Source organism: Lepidochelys kempii, chromosome 8 (assembly GCF_965140265.1).
Source record: "Lepidochelys kempii isolate rLepKem1 chromosome 8, rLepKem1.hap2, whole genome shotgun sequence".
Taxonomy (NCBI): domain Eukaryota; kingdom Metazoa; phylum Chordata; order Testudines; family Cheloniidae; genus Lepidochelys; species Lepidochelys kempii.
This window is the reverse complement of record NC_133263.1, coordinates 53,888,972-53,909,770: the sequence shown is the minus strand read 5'-3', so window position 1 is coordinate 53,909,770 and position 20,799 is coordinate 53,888,972. Positions and strand designations below refer to the sequence as shown.

At 47.7% G+C, this 20,799-nt stretch overlaps 1 protein-coding gene across 1 annotated transcript in view; it reads right to left on the bottom strand.

Moving 5' to 3' along the window:
* CACNA1E (calcium voltage-gated channel subunit alpha1 E) overlaps window positions 1–20,799 on the bottom strand; it is a 421,822-nt gene that overhangs the window by 78,832 nt on the left and 322,191 nt on the right. Inside the window, exons 12-22 of the mRNA XM_073356587.1 lie at window positions 16,870–16,923; window positions 16,349–16,438; window positions 15,753–15,962; window positions 14,802–14,914; window positions 14,408–14,520; window positions 14,100–14,231; window positions 13,643–13,715; window positions 12,037–12,154; window positions 11,417–11,484; window positions 8,030–8,127; window positions 4,761–4,817 (exon numbers count right to left, since the gene is read on the bottom strand). Coding sequence (XP_073212688.1) covers window positions 4,761–4,817; window positions 8,030–8,127; window positions 11,417–11,484; window positions 12,037–12,154; window positions 13,643–13,715; window positions 14,100–14,231; window positions 14,408–14,520; window positions 14,802–14,914; window positions 15,753–15,962; window positions 16,349–16,438; window positions 16,870–16,923 — 1,126 coding nt within the window. The remainder of the gene's footprint in view (window positions 1–4,760; window positions 4,818–8,029; window positions 8,128–11,416; window positions 11,485–12,036; window positions 12,155–13,642; window positions 13,716–14,099; window positions 14,232–14,407; window positions 14,521–14,801; window positions 14,915–15,752; window positions 15,963–16,348; window positions 16,439–16,869; window positions 16,924–20,799) is intronic.

Here is a 20,799-nt window from a genome sequence, read left to right as displayed (position 1 = left end):
ACCTAATGTACAAACACACATGGGCCACTCTACGCGAAATCCAGAAGCCGCTCCATGCAAAACCATGGGCAGATGTGCACAAACGTTCGTTAGCAGTCTGCTGGTCTCATCCTGAGAACGCGGTGCATCCGCTGACAGGGATCGTGCTGCTTGGTTCATGCTGTTCAGGGTGACGTTGGTGGATAATAAGATCATTGCTGTCCCAGATTAATCCAAGCAAAGCGCTCAGCTTTGTGTGTATCACCAAGACCTGGCTGGCTGATGCAGCTGCCCCTGCACTGACCGAGATTTCCCCCAGTTCGGGATGAGCTGAGAGAAGTCAGAGCAATAGTGGAGTCATGTTATTTGCATCTAAATCCAGAGGTAGGAGGTGCCCTGTTCAGAAATGGATTCGTCGTAGGCTATGTCTACACAAGAGACCTTACAGCAGCACAGCTGTGCTACTGCAGCTGCACCACTGTAGGATCTATCGTGTAGTCACTCTGTGCCGGCGGGAGAGAGCTCTCCCCTTGATGTTATAACACCACCGCCAACAAGCGGTGGCAGCTGTGTCGGCGGGAGAGAGCTCTCCCCTTGACGTTATAACACCACCGCCAACAAGCGGCGGCAGCTGTGTCGGCGGGAGAGAGCTCTCCCCTTGACGTTATAACACCACTGCCAACAAGCGGCGGCAGCTGTGTCGGCAGGAGAGAGCTCTCCCCTTGACGTTATAACACCACCGCCAACAAGCGGCGGCAGCTGTGTCGGCAGGAGAGAGCTCTCCCCTTGACGTTATAGCACCACTGCCAACAAGCGGCGGCAGCTGTGTCGGCAGGAGAGAGCTCTCCCCTTGACGTTATAACACCACTGCCAACAAGCGGCGGCAGCTGTGTCGGCAGGAGAGAGCTCTCCCCTTGATGTTATAACACCACTGCCAACAAGCGGCGGCAGCTGTGTCGGCGGGAGAGAGCTCTCCCCTTGACGTTATAACACCACCGCCAACAAGTGGCGCCAGCTGTGTCGGCGGGAGAGAGCTCTCCCCTTGACGTTATAACACCACTGCCAACAAGCGGCGGCAGCTGTGCCGGCGGGAGAGAGCTCTCCCCTTGATGTTATAACACCACTGCCAACAAGCGGCGGCAGCTGTGTCGGCGGGAGAGAGCTCTCCCCTTGACGTTATAACACCACTGCCAACAAGCGGCGGCAGCTGTGCCGGCGGGAGAGAGCTCTCCCCTTGACGTTATAACACCACCGCCAACAAGCGGCGGCAGCTGTGTCGGCGGGAGAAAGCTCTCCCCTTGACGTTATAACACCACTGCCAACAAGCGGCGGCAGCTGTGTCGGCAGGAGAGAGCTCTCCCCTTGACGTTATAACACCACCAACAACAAGCGGTGGCAGCTGTGTCGGCAGGAGAGAGCTCTCCCTTTGACGTTATAACACCACCGCCAACAAGTGGCGGCAGCTGTGTCGGCAGGAGACGCTCTCCCACCCACACAGCTCTGTGCACACCACCACTGGTGCTGGCGAAACTTTTGTCGCTCGGGGGGGTGGTTTTTTCACACCCCTGAGTGACCTACATTTTGCCGACATAAGTGGTGGTGTAGACATGGCCTCAGTGGCATACGTGTCCCAGGAGAGAATGAAATTGGGATCACAATGTACAGGCTGCCATCGCAGATTTCCCATGCCTGCTGCCTGGGTATTTGTCTAGGTCAGTGTTGGAGTCACTGAGGCTTTGGGCTGGTTCTTGTTTACACTACAGCCCCTTAAGCAACGCTCTGGCATTTACATTGACACCCGCATCAGGGCCTCTCTTCCCTGTCAGAATGGTGCTGAGGGGCCTTAATATAAATAAGAATCAAGCCGTACTGCACTGGGTGACCCCAAGTCCACACTCAGGGCTCCTGGGGGATCTCAGAGCTGCTATGAGTACTATCGAAATGGCCCCAGTGACTTCTGGCTCTGCACAGATAACTGGAGGTGAGGAGGATGAACTCCTGTGTCATGCTCTCATTATAGCTCCTTCAAGTTTGAAGTCAGGACCCTCCATAACTCCTACTGGATCAGAGGATTTATTTTACTGGACTGACAGACTTGGTTGGGTTTCAGATCTCTCTAAGGAGCATACTGTGTAGCCAATGGCCCACTCTAACAATGACCTGATAGGAAAGTATGATTATGTTTTGTCTATTAAACGTCCTCTTTCCATAGATTTTCCTCGCAGACCACAGTGTTATCCAGGTGGCTTGTGATGGATTAAATGTCAGAATGAGCCATCATCCCATTAACAGGATTCAAAAAAGAACTAGATAAATTCACGGAGGATAGGTCCACCAATGGCTATCAGCCAGGACGGTGTCAGCAGGGATGGTGTCCTTAGCCTCTGTTTGCCAGAAGTTGGGAATGGACGACAGGGAATGGATCACTTTATGATGATCAGTTCTGTTCATTCCCTCTGGGACACCTGGATTGACCACTGTTGGAAGACAGGATATTGGACTAGATGGACCTTTCGTCTGACCCAGTATGGCCGTTCTTATGATCTGTTCATTCTAAGGCGGACTGAGTCAAGTATTTTTGCTGCAAGGATTTCTTCATTTACTTCCTAGGGAGCATAAATCAGATCTAGACTGAAACGGACTCCCTTCATGGCAGCAGGGCAGCGTCTGGAGGGGATAAATGCAGTATCTTCTCTGGCTGAATTTCAGCCTGTTTCGCTAGAAGAGCTCTAATTGCGCCAACGGATAAAATCTAGCCTGGGAATTCTGGGCCTATTATTGGATAACAGTATAACCACCTCCCTTGGGGAGGGCAGGATGTTAACCTCCTCCAAGTGAATATTCTCAGCATCCAGCTCAGAAAACCATCTTCTAATGTTGCCTGTCCCTAACCTTCCTCTGGTGGGGAAGGTCACTGGGAAAGGCGTTCCAGGCAGGTGTGGGGTCATTTGGAATCCTCAGATTTCCTTGACACTTTGAGTCTGGCTTTCTACTGTGTGGCTGAGATACTGGTAGTCTTCCTGGTAGCTGACTTGCCTCTAGCAAAAGCTGACGGGCAGATATCCACGTTGATTCTTTCAGATCTATCTTTCCCTACCCTTTTTAAAAAAAAGTAATTGAATTTTTTTCTTCCAAAAATAAGGGGACAAAAGGGAAAAAAGACAAAAGAACAAAAAAAGTAAAGGAATGCGAGGGGAAAGAAAGGAAAGGAAAAGAAGGGAGAGACCAGGAGGGGAAAGGAGAGCAACATCTCAGTTTCCATCTGCCAGGAATTAAACAACGGTTGCTAATTAGATGTGTCTGTCACCTTGCAAACTCTGGTTCGGTGGTTCCGTTCTTCCCTGATGAAGAGATTCCAGAGGATAGTGCTTGGCAACTGCTCACTTACCCTCACGCACAGGATTCAGTTTTGTCACCCCTCCTCTTCAGTGTGGACGTAAAGCCAGTGGGGGGGGGGGTGCGTTTGGGCTCCATTGCCATTGACATGCAAATGACAAAGAGATGGAGGTCTTTGGCATCAGACCCAGAATGCACAGTCTCCTTGCTGACTCAGCGTGTAGCTGAAACAGGAGTTTGGATAAGAGGCCGGCCAAGATGTAGGGTGGTTGGGTAATGGACGTCAGGTATAAGGTCTGCCTCTCTTGTGGAAAGGGAGCTCTTACAGAACTGGGAGCATGGTGTGCTTTTATCCCATCTGCTTCTGGTTGAAACAATGGCAAACTTTTATCTTGGACATGAACTGCATCCCAGCGATCCAGACCTGTCACCTTCAGCTTGGACTGCTGCAATGTGGCCTACCCAAGGCTATCTTCAAAGACCAGTTGGAAACTAAAGCTAGTGTAGAATCCAGCTGCCTGCTCACTGAGCAGTACAGGGAGCTATAGCGATAGGGAGCATGCTACACCTGTTCTGCAACATCTGCACAAGCTGCCGCTTCCCTGCTGGGTGAAAAAGGGGCTGATTTTACTGATCTACAATGCCCTGTGTTGTCGGGGACTTTACCCCTGAGTGCCCCCCACACACACACAGACACCACTGCACCAGCTGAGATCAGCTTTTACTCACAGTCTTTCCATCTGAATGGCTGGAGGCAGGGCATTCTGAGTGGAAGGCTCTCACCTCTTGTGCTTGCTTCTCTTCTGGTCTGACAGAGCCAGAGTCTCTTGGCCAACAGGGTGGCAGTAATGTTCATCTGCCTGCTCGGCCTAGTGCCTTGGCAGGGGAGGGCTAAATTCTGGGGAAGGAGGTTTGTACACGTACATTCTCATAGATGCGCTCAGAGGGTAGGCTGATGGGTGTGTTTTAAGGGATCAAATAAAATCTTCAAAATATCGCAAATGTGCACACAAACAGGCTTCAAAGGACAGACACCCCCACACAGGCACACTGACACACATGGATAAACGCACGTACAAGCAAGCACACGCATACGGCACAAACATATGCACAGGCAGACACACACCGGCACACACAAATAAACAGACGCCAGCTCACATGTACCTACAGTATCTGCGCACACACTAAAGTGCTAACCTACACAAGCACACGCAGATACAAGCAAACGGAGGCACAAGAGAGCACACTTAGTTTAGACACACACAAATGCACACACACACTAACAGATGTGCAGAGGCAGGAGCACACGCAAATCATATGCCCAGAGGAGCAAACATACGCTCCGAAATAGGCTATGTAAAGGCCTAAATTTAGCACACACAAAAATGCATGTAGCCACATATGCACACAGCCACACACAACACGCAATCATATGGCACACATACAGTTGGCTGCTGCGTGGCTCCCACATCGACATGTGGTGTCTCCTCCTTCTGTCCCTTCTGGGAAAGAAAAATGAATGGGTTCAGTCCACCTCAACCCTGCACGGACTTGCACACCACCAGCCACAAGCAGAGAAACACTCGCACTCCTGCGCAAACGCATACAGTGATTTCAGGCATCCATCACCAGCATGCACGTGTGCCTAACTGCACAGCGTGCAGATGTATGTACAAATGGAAATGGGTTCATCACACCCACCAACTTCTGCATAAACATGTAGAGATCATGGAGCAAATACTTTTGCAAACAAATTCATCCATTCACACACACGCAAACAGATTTATACAGAGATATCCACATACTGATACAGGCATTTCAAAGGTGTTGGGCTGGCAACACAAGAGGGGCATATAACATTATATATATACAGACACCGACACTCACTGATCCTTAAATACACAGCACCTGATTTTCATTTACATGAAGAGCCCTTTACACTGCTTTGACAGTATAAAGGATTCCTAAAGAGGATTATGGAGAATTATGCCCATACACTTACTGTATGCATTCAGTCACATATACATACACATGCCACCTAGAACATATGTGCATGAAACACTTGTAAATATATGTACAAAAATGTACACATTTTGCCAACCCATATACAAATCATACATATTGTGCATACATATGATATATGCAAGGATATATTCACAGACTGCACACAAGCAAGAACTTGGTACCCATACAAAGTACATGCACATAGGACATGCAAGGAAGCAATGACTGCATGCACACAACTGCATAACTATACACTCATCACCAGGGATAAGAATGATAGTCCTCTTTGTACACCTCAAACAAAGGTATACAGACATGCAAAGAAATATTCACAGAGTTACACATTAATAAAGGCATACGTGCCCACATGGTGACTTCATGACTGATATTCACACGTGCAAATACTAATGCATATGTATGCAGTTATATGCCAGAACAAACGCAGACGTAAAAAGTACATGCTAATATGACCATTCCTACATTCAGTGGCAAAAGCATAAACATGCCCATGTGCCAAACCTGCAAACCCATCTGCACATTAGGCACTGACATACCACACCGCACACCCAAACCCATCTGCACATTAGGCACTGACATACCACACCGCACACCCAAACCCATCTGCACATTAGGCACTGACATGATGCACCTTACACACAAACCTACCCATGTGGTAGGAACCTATGCACCATACACACAAATCCATCTGCATGGAAGGCACCTGTGCACTACACATGCGAACTCATCCACACAGTAGACACTCATGCAAACCTGTCCATATGGTAGGCATCCACATCCCATTCATTCAAACCTACCTTCATGGTAGTCACCCAGTCACCATATACACAACCCATGCATATGACAGGCACCCACATATGTACAAATCCACCCTTGTACACACATGTCTGCACACAGATACACGTACTTCCATAATTTCACTCTTCTTCCCCACATCATTTTAGCATTAGGTCTTCTCCTCTTCACCTTTTTGTACACTCTACTTTAATTCCCACTGTTCCTACCACTGGTACTCCTGCACTAGCAACCATGGAAGTGCTAGAGTAGACAAGGCACAAGCAGCTGTCTAGAGCTCTGGCCAAATTCGAGTTCCCCGACTATCTTTCGCGTTAGTGGAGTACACTGTACTGGCAATGCTTGGTAACCTTTGATGGAAAAGTCTAGTGTAGACACAGCCTTTGAGTATCAAACTTATTCCATCTATCACCACTTCATCCCAATTTGCCTATATCCATCCATTCTCTAATCTTCTGCTACAGTCTAAATCCCTTCATTTCTTAAAATCCATCACTCACTCTATAGATCCAGCAGCCAGCTTCCCACACACTGACAGCCAGCATGGCTCTGGAGAGCCCATCGCAGCAGTCAGACTATGAGGTCTCTCCCCAAAACCATCCCCCAATATAGCCTCTTCCACTTCCACAGAAGCGTCACATAGGCAGCTCCTTTCCCAGGGAATGGGCAGGTCTTACAGCATCTCTGGCTCAACTAGAAGTAGGACATGCCAGAATTCCAGCAAAGCAGCCTGTTCTCGTGACAATCTCAGCCCAGTGTTGCAGACCCAAGAAGTTCAGACAGTTTGGATGCTATCTGGAGAAACAGATGAAGTCAGGAGCTTCCCTGAACCTTCACAGTGGAGCTGACCAGAGGATGACAACTCTGTTTTGCAAAGGATTTCAGCATTTGGTTTTGTTTCGAATCAGAATGAAACATGAAAACTTCAAAATCCTCCACGGAGGGAAAATTCCAAAAAGATTTCCTTTAGGATCAAAACATTTGTCTTGAAAAAAATCAAAACATTCCATTTTGACTTCATTTTAGAATACCAAGTACAAACGTTTGAAACTCAAAATCATTTCAAAACGAAAAATGGAAATGTTCTGTCCCCAAAGTGACATAATGGGAAGTTTCGACACTGGCAGAACCTTTTTGCTTTTTTCCCCCCCGAAACAAAATCTCAGCAAAATTGACACAATTTCCCAAAGCGTTTAGATTTCTATGGAACTGCTTTTTCTGATGGGAAATGGTTCTGTCGGTGTTGTTCTGACCAGCTCTAATCCAGAGGCTCACTCATTAAATCCCCTTTTTTGCCCCCATAATGGAGTCACTGATGGTTGCCCCCCAACCCCTGCCACAATGGAATTGTTAGTGGGCGCTCCTCTTACAGAGGAGCCAACAGGGCTCCTTCCTCCTCCTCCAGGGATGACTGTGGGGTCTTCTCCTTTATCAGAGGACTCAGTGCAGACCTCTTGCAGAGGGCGTAGGTCTCTGACTTCCCACTATTAGCACATGCAGAGATGAAAACCTTCTGTATTGCTTCTGTATAAAGACTGGAGCTTGGGATGTTTAGGACAGCAAGCGCAATCAGTAACCAGCGCTGTCTGTTGATGTAGCTACCACCTTGAAACTGCCAAGGTCCCCCATAATTAACAGCAGACCTGGCCCCTTTCTATTGGTCTGATCCAATTGTGTTGCTTCAACACCATCAATGAACGGTGCCCTTGCCCTGCACGAGAGCAACACCTCTGTGTTACCTGTACCCTAGGTCTGCATGCATATGTATATGCCTCACATTGGTGCTACCCCTTGCATAGTCCCCTCTCTCTTTCACGGCATGAGTGGCTATCACCATAAAGAGCTTAGGGACAGGCGGAGGCAGCTGCTGACACGGTGCATGCAGAGGGTGACTCACTCAATCGCGGGCATGTTTGGAGCAGACATCGGGCTGACTTCCTTGGCTTTCTGCAGGGCGTGCTTTTGGTTAAAAGCCTCCTCTTCCTCCTGCTCATCCTAAATGTCAAACAAAAATGTCTGTTACCAGGGAGCACCAGGGAGCTTACATCCATCCAGATGTTGCAGGGGATTTGCATGGTTATGCTGGATGCAAGATGCTGCAAACCAGGCCTGGTGCAGCCAGTAAGAAAAGGCTCGGAATGAAGCCACCAGAGTTGAGATGAGCCTTCTGAATTGCCCAGTGTGGTTTTTATTTTCACAAAGCCCAGTCAAAACTGACATGGTTTCCTCATTATGCCCAATCTTTTCAAGGGTTTTCTCAGCAGGTTAGGCTCCAGCATAGTGCCCCATCACATAGTATTTGCCATAGCAAGACCTACCCAATCTGGCATTCTGACTCTGGCAGGTGCTAATATATGATGTTTATCAGGAAGTAGACAAAAAATCCCATAGTGCTCCTGACTTATTATGACCAGAATGTAAAGACCAGAACCCAGGATACCTTCGATACTGCTGCAGTGAAGAGGGGGAGTATATGGTACTTCCTTCCCCCCAAAAGACATGTGAGGGGAAAAGACTACACTGGAGAGAATGGGACACTCCCTGCACCTCACAGACCCTGAGAGGGGCGGAATGGGGCACCCTCTGACCCCAAACCAAGCAAGTGGGACAATGGGCGGGGCAGAGGGGTGTGCATGAGGATGAAATTGGGAGACCACCTGCTTCAGTAGGTGTGTGGGGAAGACTGGTGCCACTCTGCCCCCAGAGTATGTGGGGAGGAGCTGAGGAGAAGGAAGCTCACCCTGCCCCCAAAGTGTATAGAGATATACACGTGCACAAGCACATAATGGGGGGGAGGGTATTCACAAGAGCACAGTGTGTGGGGGGTGCATGTGAGTGCTGGGGGGGTGGGGGTGGGTGTAGGGGGGAGCGCAAGAGGGTGCATGTGTGCACATGCAGTGTAGGGGGTGCACGCAGGGGTGTGGTGCACAGGGGGGGCATGTGTTGGCACTAACGTCTGAACAAATATTTCCCGGGACAATTCTCAGCATAAGCCTGGGGCAGTTCAGTGTATGCCGGTGAATTTTAGCAGATTTTCTCTAAGATTACTGAGGAGATTGTAAAAGTCTGGGGCTGGGATAAATTACTAGATATTTAGGTGCTTATCCATATCTGCAGATGCCCCATATGACCCCTGTATCTCGCCCCAACTTCCGACTCCCCCTTTCTTTCTCCTTCCCTGAGTCTTGCCCAATCAGCTACTGCCTCTGCCAGTATCTGCATAGTGGGGTCTAGTGGCAGGGCGCAGCTATTGTAGTTAAAAGAGGAAATCCAGCAGCAGCAGCAGCCAACCCTGCCTAGGCATGGGCCAGGCCTGGACTCCCTGCCAAAGCTGGTCTGATCCAAGGCTGCAGTCTCTGTACTGGGCAGCATGGACATTTAGATATTTCTCTGCCTGTCTGACAGGGTGGTCGGGGTCCATTCTTGACCCTACCTGGGATCATATTACCCTCATGAGTTTGGCTGAGTTACTGCAGCAAGAAATGCCATTTGTCGCCTTATGTCCATTCAGCCCCAGTAAAAACCCAGCACACTCTTTCCTTCATTGATGCTGCCCAGAATCAAGGATGTGAGGAAACGGAGGTGACTGGGAAAGCCTAGATTTCAATATCTCAGGTGCTTCCTTCCCCACTTCGGCCACACACACTGTCCTGAAAGCATTAGAACTGCAACAGTCTCCTCCCTCTGAAGTTAGCGAGGCAGTGACAGTAGAGAGTGGAGGTGATAATCTCCCTGCGTGAGTCACCCTATGGTCACCCCTCCCTGTTCCTCTGAGGTGCCATCTGCACTACCCAGGAAATGAAGTCCTCTCGGCTCTGCTCCCCAATGGGAAGATACACATTTGTGTCCGTGTCCCCGCCCCGAGGAAAGTTAGATAACATAATGGATTATTCTGCTCCATTTCACTTGCCTCAAGCAAATCCGATTTACACAGGTGCTGGAGGCTACTCGCTGAGCCCTGAGAGCATAAGGAACAGACAGACCAAAAAGGAAATAGGCAGCATGGAGCCTCTACATTTTGGGGTCTGACCCATTCTAAGACTAACAATGATCCTGGCTGTTTTTACCTACACACAGCAATCCAGATGGTGTCACAGCCCAAAGACTTCCCAGCAGGGCACTGAAGTCTAGTCTGGCATCGTCCCAAGCTGCGATTATTAACTAATGATAACTGCACCAGTGTCAGACACGTAATAGGTGAGATGATTTTAAAATTGTTTGCACTTTCCATTTTCAGAATGCTGGACAAATCTTAGCTAATGACTCCTCACACCACACCTTGGGAGTGGGAAATAGGCTAAACTGAGGCGGAGAGATTTCGGCCCTGATTCAGGAAAGCACTTAAGCACACGCTTTAGTTTAATCATGGGTTTGAGGACTTCAATAACTCAGCTCAAGGCTAGGGGTCTATTATAGGAGTGAGTGGGTGAGGTTCTGTGGCCTGTAATGTGAGGAGGTCAGACTAGATGATCATGATGGTCCCTTCTGGCCTTAAAGTCTATGAGTCCATGTGTGTGAGTGCTTTCTGGAACAGGGATGGACTTTAGCACGTGCTTTCCTGAATCAGGGCCTAAGTGACTTGCCCAGTGGTAAGGGCTTGTCTACACTTGAAAGTTACTTCAGAGTAAGGTAGGGTGGAAATTTGAAGTACAATAGCTATTGTGAAATAGCTATTCCGGTCAATTTTCCCCACATAGACAAGCCCTAAATCAGTGGTAGAACCAGGATTAGAAATCAGGCTTTCATCTCCAACCTTAGCCCACCAAGCCATGCCATCTTTCTCAAGGCAGGAGCTCAGTGATGCAGGTTCTTGATACTCTTGCCCTTCACCAACAGAAACACAGGTTCAAATCCTGCTTAGGTTCCAAATGGAAGTGAGGTTTGGTGGTCATAGCCATCACACTCTTCAAAACTACTGCCCAGAAGAGGCCCAAGGCTGGAAGAGCAGTGCATGACAGAGATGCATTGACAGAACTCTGAGGGGGAACCGGGCTAGAACAGCAGGCGTGGGGCAAGGTTAGCACTGAGAAGCGGACAGAGGCCAGACTCAGTGCAGCGTTACTAGCCCTCCTCTTCCATAAGCACTAAGTTTACTCACAAATTTAAAATCAAAGAAGGAAAAAAATAGGGAATGGGCTTCCCAGGTGACCATGACAAGGACTCAGAAGTGGATTCCTGGGCCATATGGCATGGACCCTGTGTGGGGTCCATATGGACAGTCTGAACGAAGCTCATTCTGTAGTAAGGTGTGGGGGGGAGGGGAGAGAGCATTCGCATCCCTTACCTTTGTCAGCTCCTGAGCATTGGCTAGGTTGTCCACAGCGATGGCCAAGAACACATTCAGCAGGGTGTCTGGGGGCGTTAAGAGTCGACACATCATGTGATAATGGCCTGAGCTTCTACAGTGACCAATGAGGGAACACACAGGACCCCACTCCCTTGACACAGAGGAACGTGCCGGCTTCAGAGAGAGGAAACCAGCACCACTGAAGGGACCAGGCAGTTGAGGGGCCCTACTTCACTTCAGGGATAAACACTCTACTTTTCAGAAGCAGAAAGAAGTTGGATTTGAACCAGGGTGGGAGGGAAGGGGTCCCCCGGCCAGCCTATAGCATGATCCCTCAGCAGGAGACAGGAGCACGGAGTGTCAGGGACACACTTTTTCCTCCATGTCTGAGGGGAATGATTGTGGGACCAGGCTCCCATCCTGGCATTTGTGGTGGGATAGCTGTAGGACAAGGCTCTTACCCCTGCCATGTGAGATGCAGAAAGGAACTTGGGGACACCCACTCCCTTAATATGAACAGAGCACTGAGTCGCTGATGAGCAATGGGAGGAGTTATCCTCTCACAGAGAGACAGGACAGAGGGTGCTCTCTCTAAAACGTAGCAACCAAGAGGATACAGTTTCCAAACAAGGTGAGGATGATGAAGTAGATGGAGGACCACATGCCTGAGCGGACTCCGCCCTGGGAGCGAATCCCATTGTACATCACCTCGTTCCAGTCCTCGCCCGTCAGGATCTGAACAAACAAACAGACAGCACTATCACCCACGCTATTATTTTACATATAGCCCACCAGTTTTCTGTATGCAAATGTGTGCAGGAGGTGGTCCAAGGACGGAGATCCTGTCTCACGGACGATGCTGCCCCACAGCTGGATTACGTGGGGGAGCAGAGATCCGCTCTGTGGTGAGGAGTTAGGTGTCTTCCAGAGATTTTTGGAATCTACAGCATGTGGGAGTAGAACTCCAGCTTTCATTTAATTTAGGGGTGTGGCTCTCCACTCCTTTATGCCAGCGTAACTCACTGAAGGCAATGGAGATACACTGGCATAAGCCCCCATGTAGCTGCATGGAGAACCAAGCCTTAAGCTTAAGAACATAAGAATGGCCCTACTGGGTCAGACCAAAGGTCCATCTAGCCCAGTATCCTGTCTTCAACAGTGGCCGATGCCAGGTGCCCCAGAGGGAATGAACAGAACAAGTAATCAAGTGATCGATCCCCTGTTGCTTATTCCCAGCTTCTGGCAAACAGAGGCAAAAGACATGTGAGGGGAAAAGGCTACACTGGGGAGAATGGGACACTCCCTGCACCTAACAGACCCGAGCAATGCCAGTGTGAGAGCCGAGGGGGGCAGAATGGGGCACCCTCTGACCCCATTCCTGCCCATCCTGGCTAATAGACATTGATGCACCTATCCTCCATGAATTTATCTAGTTCTTTTTTGAACCCTGCTATGGTCTTGGCCTTCACAACATCCTCTGGCAAGGAGTTCCACAGGTTGACTTTGTGTTGTGTGAAGAAATACTTCCTTTTATTTGTTTTAAACCTGCTGCCTATTAATTTCATTTGGTGACCCCTAGTTCTTGTGTTATGAGAAGCAGTAAACAACACTTCCTTATCTACTTTCTCTACACCAGTCATGATTTTATAGACCTCAATCATATCTCCCCTTAGCTGTCTCTTTTCCAAGCTGAAAAATCCCAGTCTTACTAATCTCTCCTCATACGGAAGCTGTTTCATACCCCTAATCATTTTTGTGGTCCTTTTCTGAACCTTTTCCAATTCCAATATATCTTTTTTGGGATGGGGCAACCACATCTGCACAAAGTATTAAAGATGTGGGCGTACCATGAATTTATATAGAGGCAACATGAGAATGTCTGTCCTATTATATATCTCTTTCTTAATTATTCCCAGAATTCTGTTTGCTTTTTTGCCTGCCACTGCACATTGAGTGGATGTTTTCAGAGAACTATCCACAGTGACTCCAAGATCTCTTTCTTGAGTGGTAACAGATAATTTAGACCCCATCATTTTATATGTATAGTTGGGATTATGCTTTCCAATGTGCATTACTTTGCATTTATCAAGCTTCTAGATCTTTTGGTTGTAAAGAGAACTTCAGAACATGAACCACCCCGGGTCATGGATAAGAATCAGATAGGTGGGGGTATTGACTGTATGGTAGAAAAATCCAGCTGCCTCGTTTTTACCAGGCCCCTACCTGAAACACTGTCATGATGGCTGCAGGGAAGGTGTCAAAGTTTGCAGAAGGAGTCCCATCCATGAAATTAAATCTGAAAATGAACCAAAGGGAAATGCACAAGCTGGAATATAGAGGTGGCACCACATCATTGTTTTCTGTCCTCTGAGGTCTGCTGCTCCTATAACAGCCTACCCCATCCATTCACCACTTCCCTTGACTTTCCCTTCTTCTTTGTCCCCATTTCACCTTTATCATGAGACAGATAAGGACCCTGGAGCGCTTGTGCAGGAATCTGAACAGACATCGTGCCCATTTTGCCCTGAACTAGCCTGATCTAAGGTCCTTCAGAAAAAGGAACATCACTGGTAATCTGGTGCGAGTTGGTGGGTCAGTGTTTCCCTTGAAAGGGTGGGAGATGATATTATTCACTGTAAATAAAAGGGCTCCAATCTTCCCTGGCCTTTCATGCACTTACCTGCCTCCAAACAGCTGCATTCCCAACAGGGCAAAGACAACAATGAAGAGGAAAAGGAGGAAGAGCAAGCTGATTATCGACTTCATGGAACTCATCAGGGAGACCACCAAATTCCTCAAGGATGCCCAATACCTGGAAAATGCAGACGATACTGTAGCACTAGCAATAGGACTGTGCAGGACAAGGGGAATCTGGATCTGTGATGGCAGCCAGATGAGAGCGAGGAGCCAGAAGGGGACAGTGAAAGGGCCAGGTGGGCCGAGGGGTAGGGAGCCAATAGGCAGGAATGCATGGTCCTCTTTACTTACTTTGTTATTTTAAATATTCTCAGAAGACGGAGGGCTCGTAAGACACTGATCCCGAAAGAGGTGCCTGGTCTGAAGACAGCCCAGACCACTTCAAAGATGCTTCCCACTGTGACCTGGGGGATCAGAAACACACATGAGAATAGAGCCTGTGCATATAACATGGGCCTAGAGTGTCAAGGACCATAGTAATCACAGGAAGTCCCTCTCAGGTGTGCAATTCCGTGTGATGCTCAGTCCTATGTAATCAGAAGCTAGTAGTTTGGATCTCAGTACTGCTGTAACAGACTATGTTGCTTGCCTTCCTATCCCTTCTACAAGGCACACCCCCTCCCCACAGCCCTCTGGACTGTTCTGCTGTCCTACAGCATTTGCCCTAGTTTCACGTGCTGCTTACCCCACAGTCAAAGCAGTTGAAAGAGGAATGAAAGTAAAGGCGCAGCCCCATTCCATACATCTTTAAGGACATCTCCAGGAGGAAGAGCCCAAGGAACAGGAACTCTGCATAGTCTGAAACAGGGAAATTCAGGTGCATTAGCTACACATCTGCTTCTCCTTATCTGTGATTAGAATACAGTGTAAAGAGCTGATACAGTGACCCCTGCATGGGGTGTCAGCAGACAAACCTTCAGCACTCCAGGACAAACCTCTACCACTTGATCTAAAGGAATAACTCCATTAGCTGGTTGCAGCTGTAGGTTATTAAGCTCTAGTGGCCCAGCCACTTTGACATGCATTTCTGTGCTGGGACAAAGGATTCCACTCCGACCTGTCTCAGAGGGTGTTAATTAGTCTTTGTTCATTACATTACTATAGCAGGGTAAACTTACTGTTATGTCCCCACTTCACACTGACACAAAACAGAGTCACTTCCCTTGAAATCTGTATTGGATTTGAATGACATGGGTCCAGTCAAACTCATTCTTGTTTATCTGCTGGGAGGGAAGCAGAACTGAAAAGGATTTCAGTGATAATGAGCAAGACCTCGGGCATCAGTAGAAATGGGCTGTGTACAATATTCTGGGTGGCAAGCGTGATTCTGATCTCCCTACAGGTTCGTGCCAGTCTGACTCCATTGATCTCAATGGAGTTCACTACTGATTGACACTGGGGTGACAAGAGAATCAGCCAACAGCTAAAGATCTTCCTGTAACAGGCTGTGAGTTGCTGCCCCCTCCAGTCCTCCTGGAAAGGCGGCAAACCATGCCATATGCTGATCATCCTGGGGCTCCAAGCACCCACATGCCTTGCTTGCACAGATGGCTGACCCGGGGTCAGGGGGACTGGTGTTCTGTACAGCCTGTGTCGCTGTAACATACCCAGACAAAGAGGGGGACCTGAAACTCACAGAGGAGGTGGGTGAGCCACGGAGGCTGGTTGTGATGGACAATGGCCACACAGGCAGTGTTGAGAGCCACCACGCTCAAGACGGTCCAATAAAACACTTGGGATTTCACCATATGGCGAACGGAGATGCGCAGAAGTCGCTCCTTGTGCCGGAAATAGGAGGCACCATCCACTTTAGCGCTCCTGATGCTGCCACGAGCAAGAGGGGTACCTGAGGAAGAGAGGCCAGGAGAGAACAATGGAACACAGTGGTTTTGCTCAGCAGAGGACCTGAGCAGGTCAAACTCCCTTCTGACCAGGGGATGGGAAGAATTATTTCTTCACTCAAGGGCTCCACTATGGCAGGATGGGCTTAACCTGCCAGCTTCTATACAAGCTCTGTAATGCATTAGAAACAGGGAATATCCATTCCCTGTGCTAACAACGGACAGAAACATAAGGTCTTCGTCCATGTCCACTTTGGCTTTGCTCCCCACAGGATTTTAGAAGATGCTCCACATCATTAGAGGACTTGTAGGGAGGAGACTCTGGACTGCCTTAGCACTGGGCTCCGAGTCAGAGTCTTTCACACTGGCTGGCGAACCGGTCTCCACTCACCCACAGAGGAGATATCGACGCAATGTTCGTCACTTGAGTCACGATTCACGGCTTCTGTCCGGTTCCTTTTGATGGTTGCTCTCCTGAGCACTGGAAATGAAGAAGAGGGGAGCTCTAGTTACCACTGCATCTAAATGCTGAGCACAGACTGTTCGACTGTCTCCTACCCAGGCTGTTCCTTGGTACCCAGCTAACCCGGTAACAGGGGTCTCAGTAACTGAATGGGGCTGCCATCCAGTTCCCAGCACTCAAGCCAAGTCCGGCGCTCTACGAGAGAGGCTGCAGATTGGCTCCATGCTCTTTGGCGTGTTTCACCCTTCCTAACTAGGAGAGGCTGCTGTTGAGCCCCACTGCTCTAACATGATAGCCTCCGGTTAACCAGCAGAAACAGTAGTTTGGGTCCCAGCACCCCCGACAAACACCTATCTGGTTCCCATTGCTCTAGTGAGCTAAACTGGAGGTTGCAGCTGGAGGCAGAAAAGGGAATGCAGCTACATGAGCTAGCTTATTGTTTTCCTTACCTTCCAAGGCTGAGGTCCCAGCATTTTTATTCTCTTCAGCCAGCATTACTTCTTCTGCAGAAAAACAAATGGTTTAGTAAATTGTCTCCAAGTGTCTGATATGCCAGGGAATGAAAGAAAGAAAGCTCAGAGCTCCCACAGACCTCATGTCTGGCGCTCCCAGCCAGAGAGAGGAGGAAGGGCAGTGAGGAAGAAAGAGACACAGAACCCGTCAGAATCATAGAAGTGTAGGAGTGGAAGGGACCTTGACAGGCCATCTAGCCCAGTCCCCTGCACTGAGGCAGGACTCAGTATTATCTAGACCATCCCTGACAGGTGTTTGTCTGACCTGTTCTTAAAAACCTCCAATGATGGAGATTCCACAACCTGCCTAGGCAATTTATTCCAGTGCTTAACCACCATAACAGTTAGGAAGTTTTCCCTAATGTCCAACATAAATCTCACTTGCTGCAATTTAAGCCCATTGCTTCTTGTCCTGGCCTCCGTGGATAAGTAGAACTATTTTTAACCATCTCTTTATAACAACTTTCTATGTACTTGAAGACTGTTACCATGTCCCCACTCAGTCTTCCCTTCTCCAGACTAAACAAACCAAATTTTTTCAAGCTTCCCTCATAGGTCATGTTTTCTAGACCTTTAATTATTTATTTGTTGATCTTCTCTGGGCTTTCTCCAATTTGTCCACATCTTGCCTGAAATGTGGTGCCCAGAACTGGATACAGTACTACAGCTGAGGCCTTATTAGTGCTGAGTAGAGCGGAAGAATTACTTCCTGTGTCTTGTTTACCACACTCCTGCTAATACAAACCAGAATGATATTCGCTTTTTTTGCAACCGTGTTACACTGCTAACTCATATTTAGTTTGTGATCCACCATAGCCCTCAGTACTCCTTCCTAGGCAGCCATTTCCCGTTTTGTATTTGTGCAACTGATTATTCTTTCCTAAACTGAGTATTTTTTATTTGTCCTCTTTGAATTTCATCCTGTTTATTTCAGACCCTTTCTCCAGTTTGTCAAGAGCATTTTGAATGTGTTTTGAAGGTGAAACGATGGAGGAAAGGCAGCATCCATTACAGGAGAAAGCCATGTAGTGAAGTGGAACAGTTCCACCATATGACAGCAACACGAGATAACACATGATTAGTCAGGAGATGCTGCTGCATTGCCATTCGCGTTGATTAGAACCGTACTAATGTGCAGTGGAGACTGGGAGCTCCACCATGGCTTCCTGCACCTTGTGAATGAGCAGATATGATTTGACAGCAGTGGAAAGAGTGAGCTACACAACACTATGTCAGCCAATCGGAAAGAAAAATGACTTCCAATCCACTGTCCTGCTGCCTCCTCCAAGAGGTAAGTTATCTTAAAGGCTAACAAAGATGTTTAATAAGTAGAGCCGGGCTATGTTTTTAGACAAATGTTTATTCATTTATTCGATGAAAAATGCAGTTTTAGTTGACCTTAAACTATTCACAAATTTTGACACAAATAATTTTGGTTAGTCACAAAATGGCCACAGGAGGAGGAGGTGGTCATGCTACCACCCCTCCATTATAGCCTTTCGCCCAGTGATTAGGGCACTCCCTGGGTTGTGGGAGATGCAGATTCAAATCCCTACTCTAGAACAGACCCAAAACGGGACCTTTTCAATTCACCGAAAATTCTGAAAAATTTCAGATTCGGTTTGATGAGAACTGATTTTTTTATCCAAAATTCTTGGGTCTCCAAAACATGCCTGGAAATCCCCACTCTCCCTTGCAGGATTCCCAGTACGCCCTGCTTCCACTCAGAGCAGAAATACCATAGAAACAACACTTTGTGTTGTATTTGAGGGCTTATTTTTCTGTCCCCAGCCAGAACCAGGAAGCACATAGGCATGAACCAAAACCCTAGATCCAAACTCTCCCAAAACTGGAGAAGTCTGGAACTAGATTTACAGCTGAACTTTGTGGCTCAGGCAAATCTTGAAGTTAACAAAACTTCTGTGAATCTCAACACATTGTTGGTATGAGTTTTGAATGAAGGTGCAAGTCTTTTCTTATTTTATCTGAATCCACTCCCCCAATCCTATTTAAAACCCCTTCCTACACACCATGCCCTAAACAGAATCCTTTGGCTAAATTCTTCAGTGACAAAATGAGGACATAAGTGACACACTGGTGACAAGTTAGAAAACAGGTGTGATATCCAAAGTCTATATCATGCCTATTTGGAAATCTTTAGTTGTGCAGAAAAAACCTTCGTTTTCTTAGATTCAGTCATAGGTTGGGAGCTGGGGACGGAGTTGCTCACAAAGGGACCATGCATCCAGTCAGAAAACCCTGCAGAGGTGGAACTGGCTGGAAAGTGACTAACTGACCCTCACCTACTCTAACTTATGGCCCCACCATGGTAGATAACTTCAGAAAATTCAAAGCCCACCCAGGCCTCTCAGTGTTACGGGAAGTCTGACCACACAGAGTTTCAATATTTAAAATATGAAATTGGCACCTGTAGATAACTCCTACGTACACACACAAATCTTTGTTAGAGTGAAGTGAAGCGCATGCCGGTGGTATGACTTGTATACGACCTTTCAGTAATGTGATAGTTAAAAGAAAATCGCAAAAAAACAAACATTAGAAACCAAGGATATTCAGGGTTAAACTAGAAACCCAAATCTGCGAACATATGAATGTTCACAGCTAAGTTACCAAACTGCCTTAACTCTGTTCCCGTATAAATGCTAACCTATCATTGGCCCTTCTTTGCATGCACAATATTAAAAATAGGTTTCAGAGTAGCAGCCGTGTTAGTCTGTATTCACAAAAAGAAAAGGAGTACTAGTGGGACCTTAGAGACTAACCAATTTATTTGAGCATAAGCTTTCGTGAGCTACAGCTCACTTCATCGGATGCATACTGTGGAAAATATAGAAGATGTTTATATACATACAAACCATGAAAAAATGGGTGTTTACCACTACAAAAGGTTTTCTCTCCCCCTACCCCACTCTCCTGCTGGTAATAGCTTATCTAAAGTGATCACTCTCCTTACAATGTGTATGATAATCAAGGTGGGCCATTTCCAGCACAAATCCACATTGTAAGGAGAGTGATACACAAATACACATTGTAAGGAGAGTGATCACTTTAGATAAGCAATTACCAGCAGGAGAGTGGGGTAGGGGGAGAGAAAACCTTTTGTAGTGGTAAACACCCATTTTTTCATGGTTTGTATGTATATAAACATCTTCTGTATTTTTCACAGTATGCATCCGATGAAGTGAGCTGTAGCTCATGAAAGCTCACGCTCAAATAAATTGGTTAGTCTCTAAGGTGCCACTAGTACTCCTTTTCTTAATATTAAAAATAAACTCCCCGGAATGTGGGCTTGATAATCTGGTTTGTACATCTACGTTTCCAACACAGCTCCTAAGTGCTATGCTGGGGTCATCACACCTGCTGAGGCTGTTTTCCTGAGAGCCCTGAGTTCATGATCTGAGGCCGGGAGGGTTGTGCACATGGAGATGTGTTAGCTCGGTCACTAATGACACCTGGACAAACGGCTGCCCCATGGAAGCATTAGCGCTGAGCTCCCAGGATCAGCTCGTTCCTGAGGATGGGGAATGCTAGCATACTGACAGCAATCGGTCAGACTCCTGTCCGTGTGCTGTGCATGACCGCAATGGTGGTCATACAGCAGCATAAGCACTCTGGCTTCCATGCTACAGTGAGCTCCGTGCAGGCACAGGGATCTCCCTGCGGGGAGCTCCCTGCAGGACTGGTGGGTGGAGGTTGTATGGAGCGCTAGAATTGCGGCCAAACTACTTGGTACTGAAGGATAAGTATGAATTTCTGATTTCCTCAGGGCATCCTTATGGGAGAAGAGTGAAAATCTTTCAGCTGTGTCATTGGGCAGATGTGTTAATGGGTACTAAAGTTAGCGCC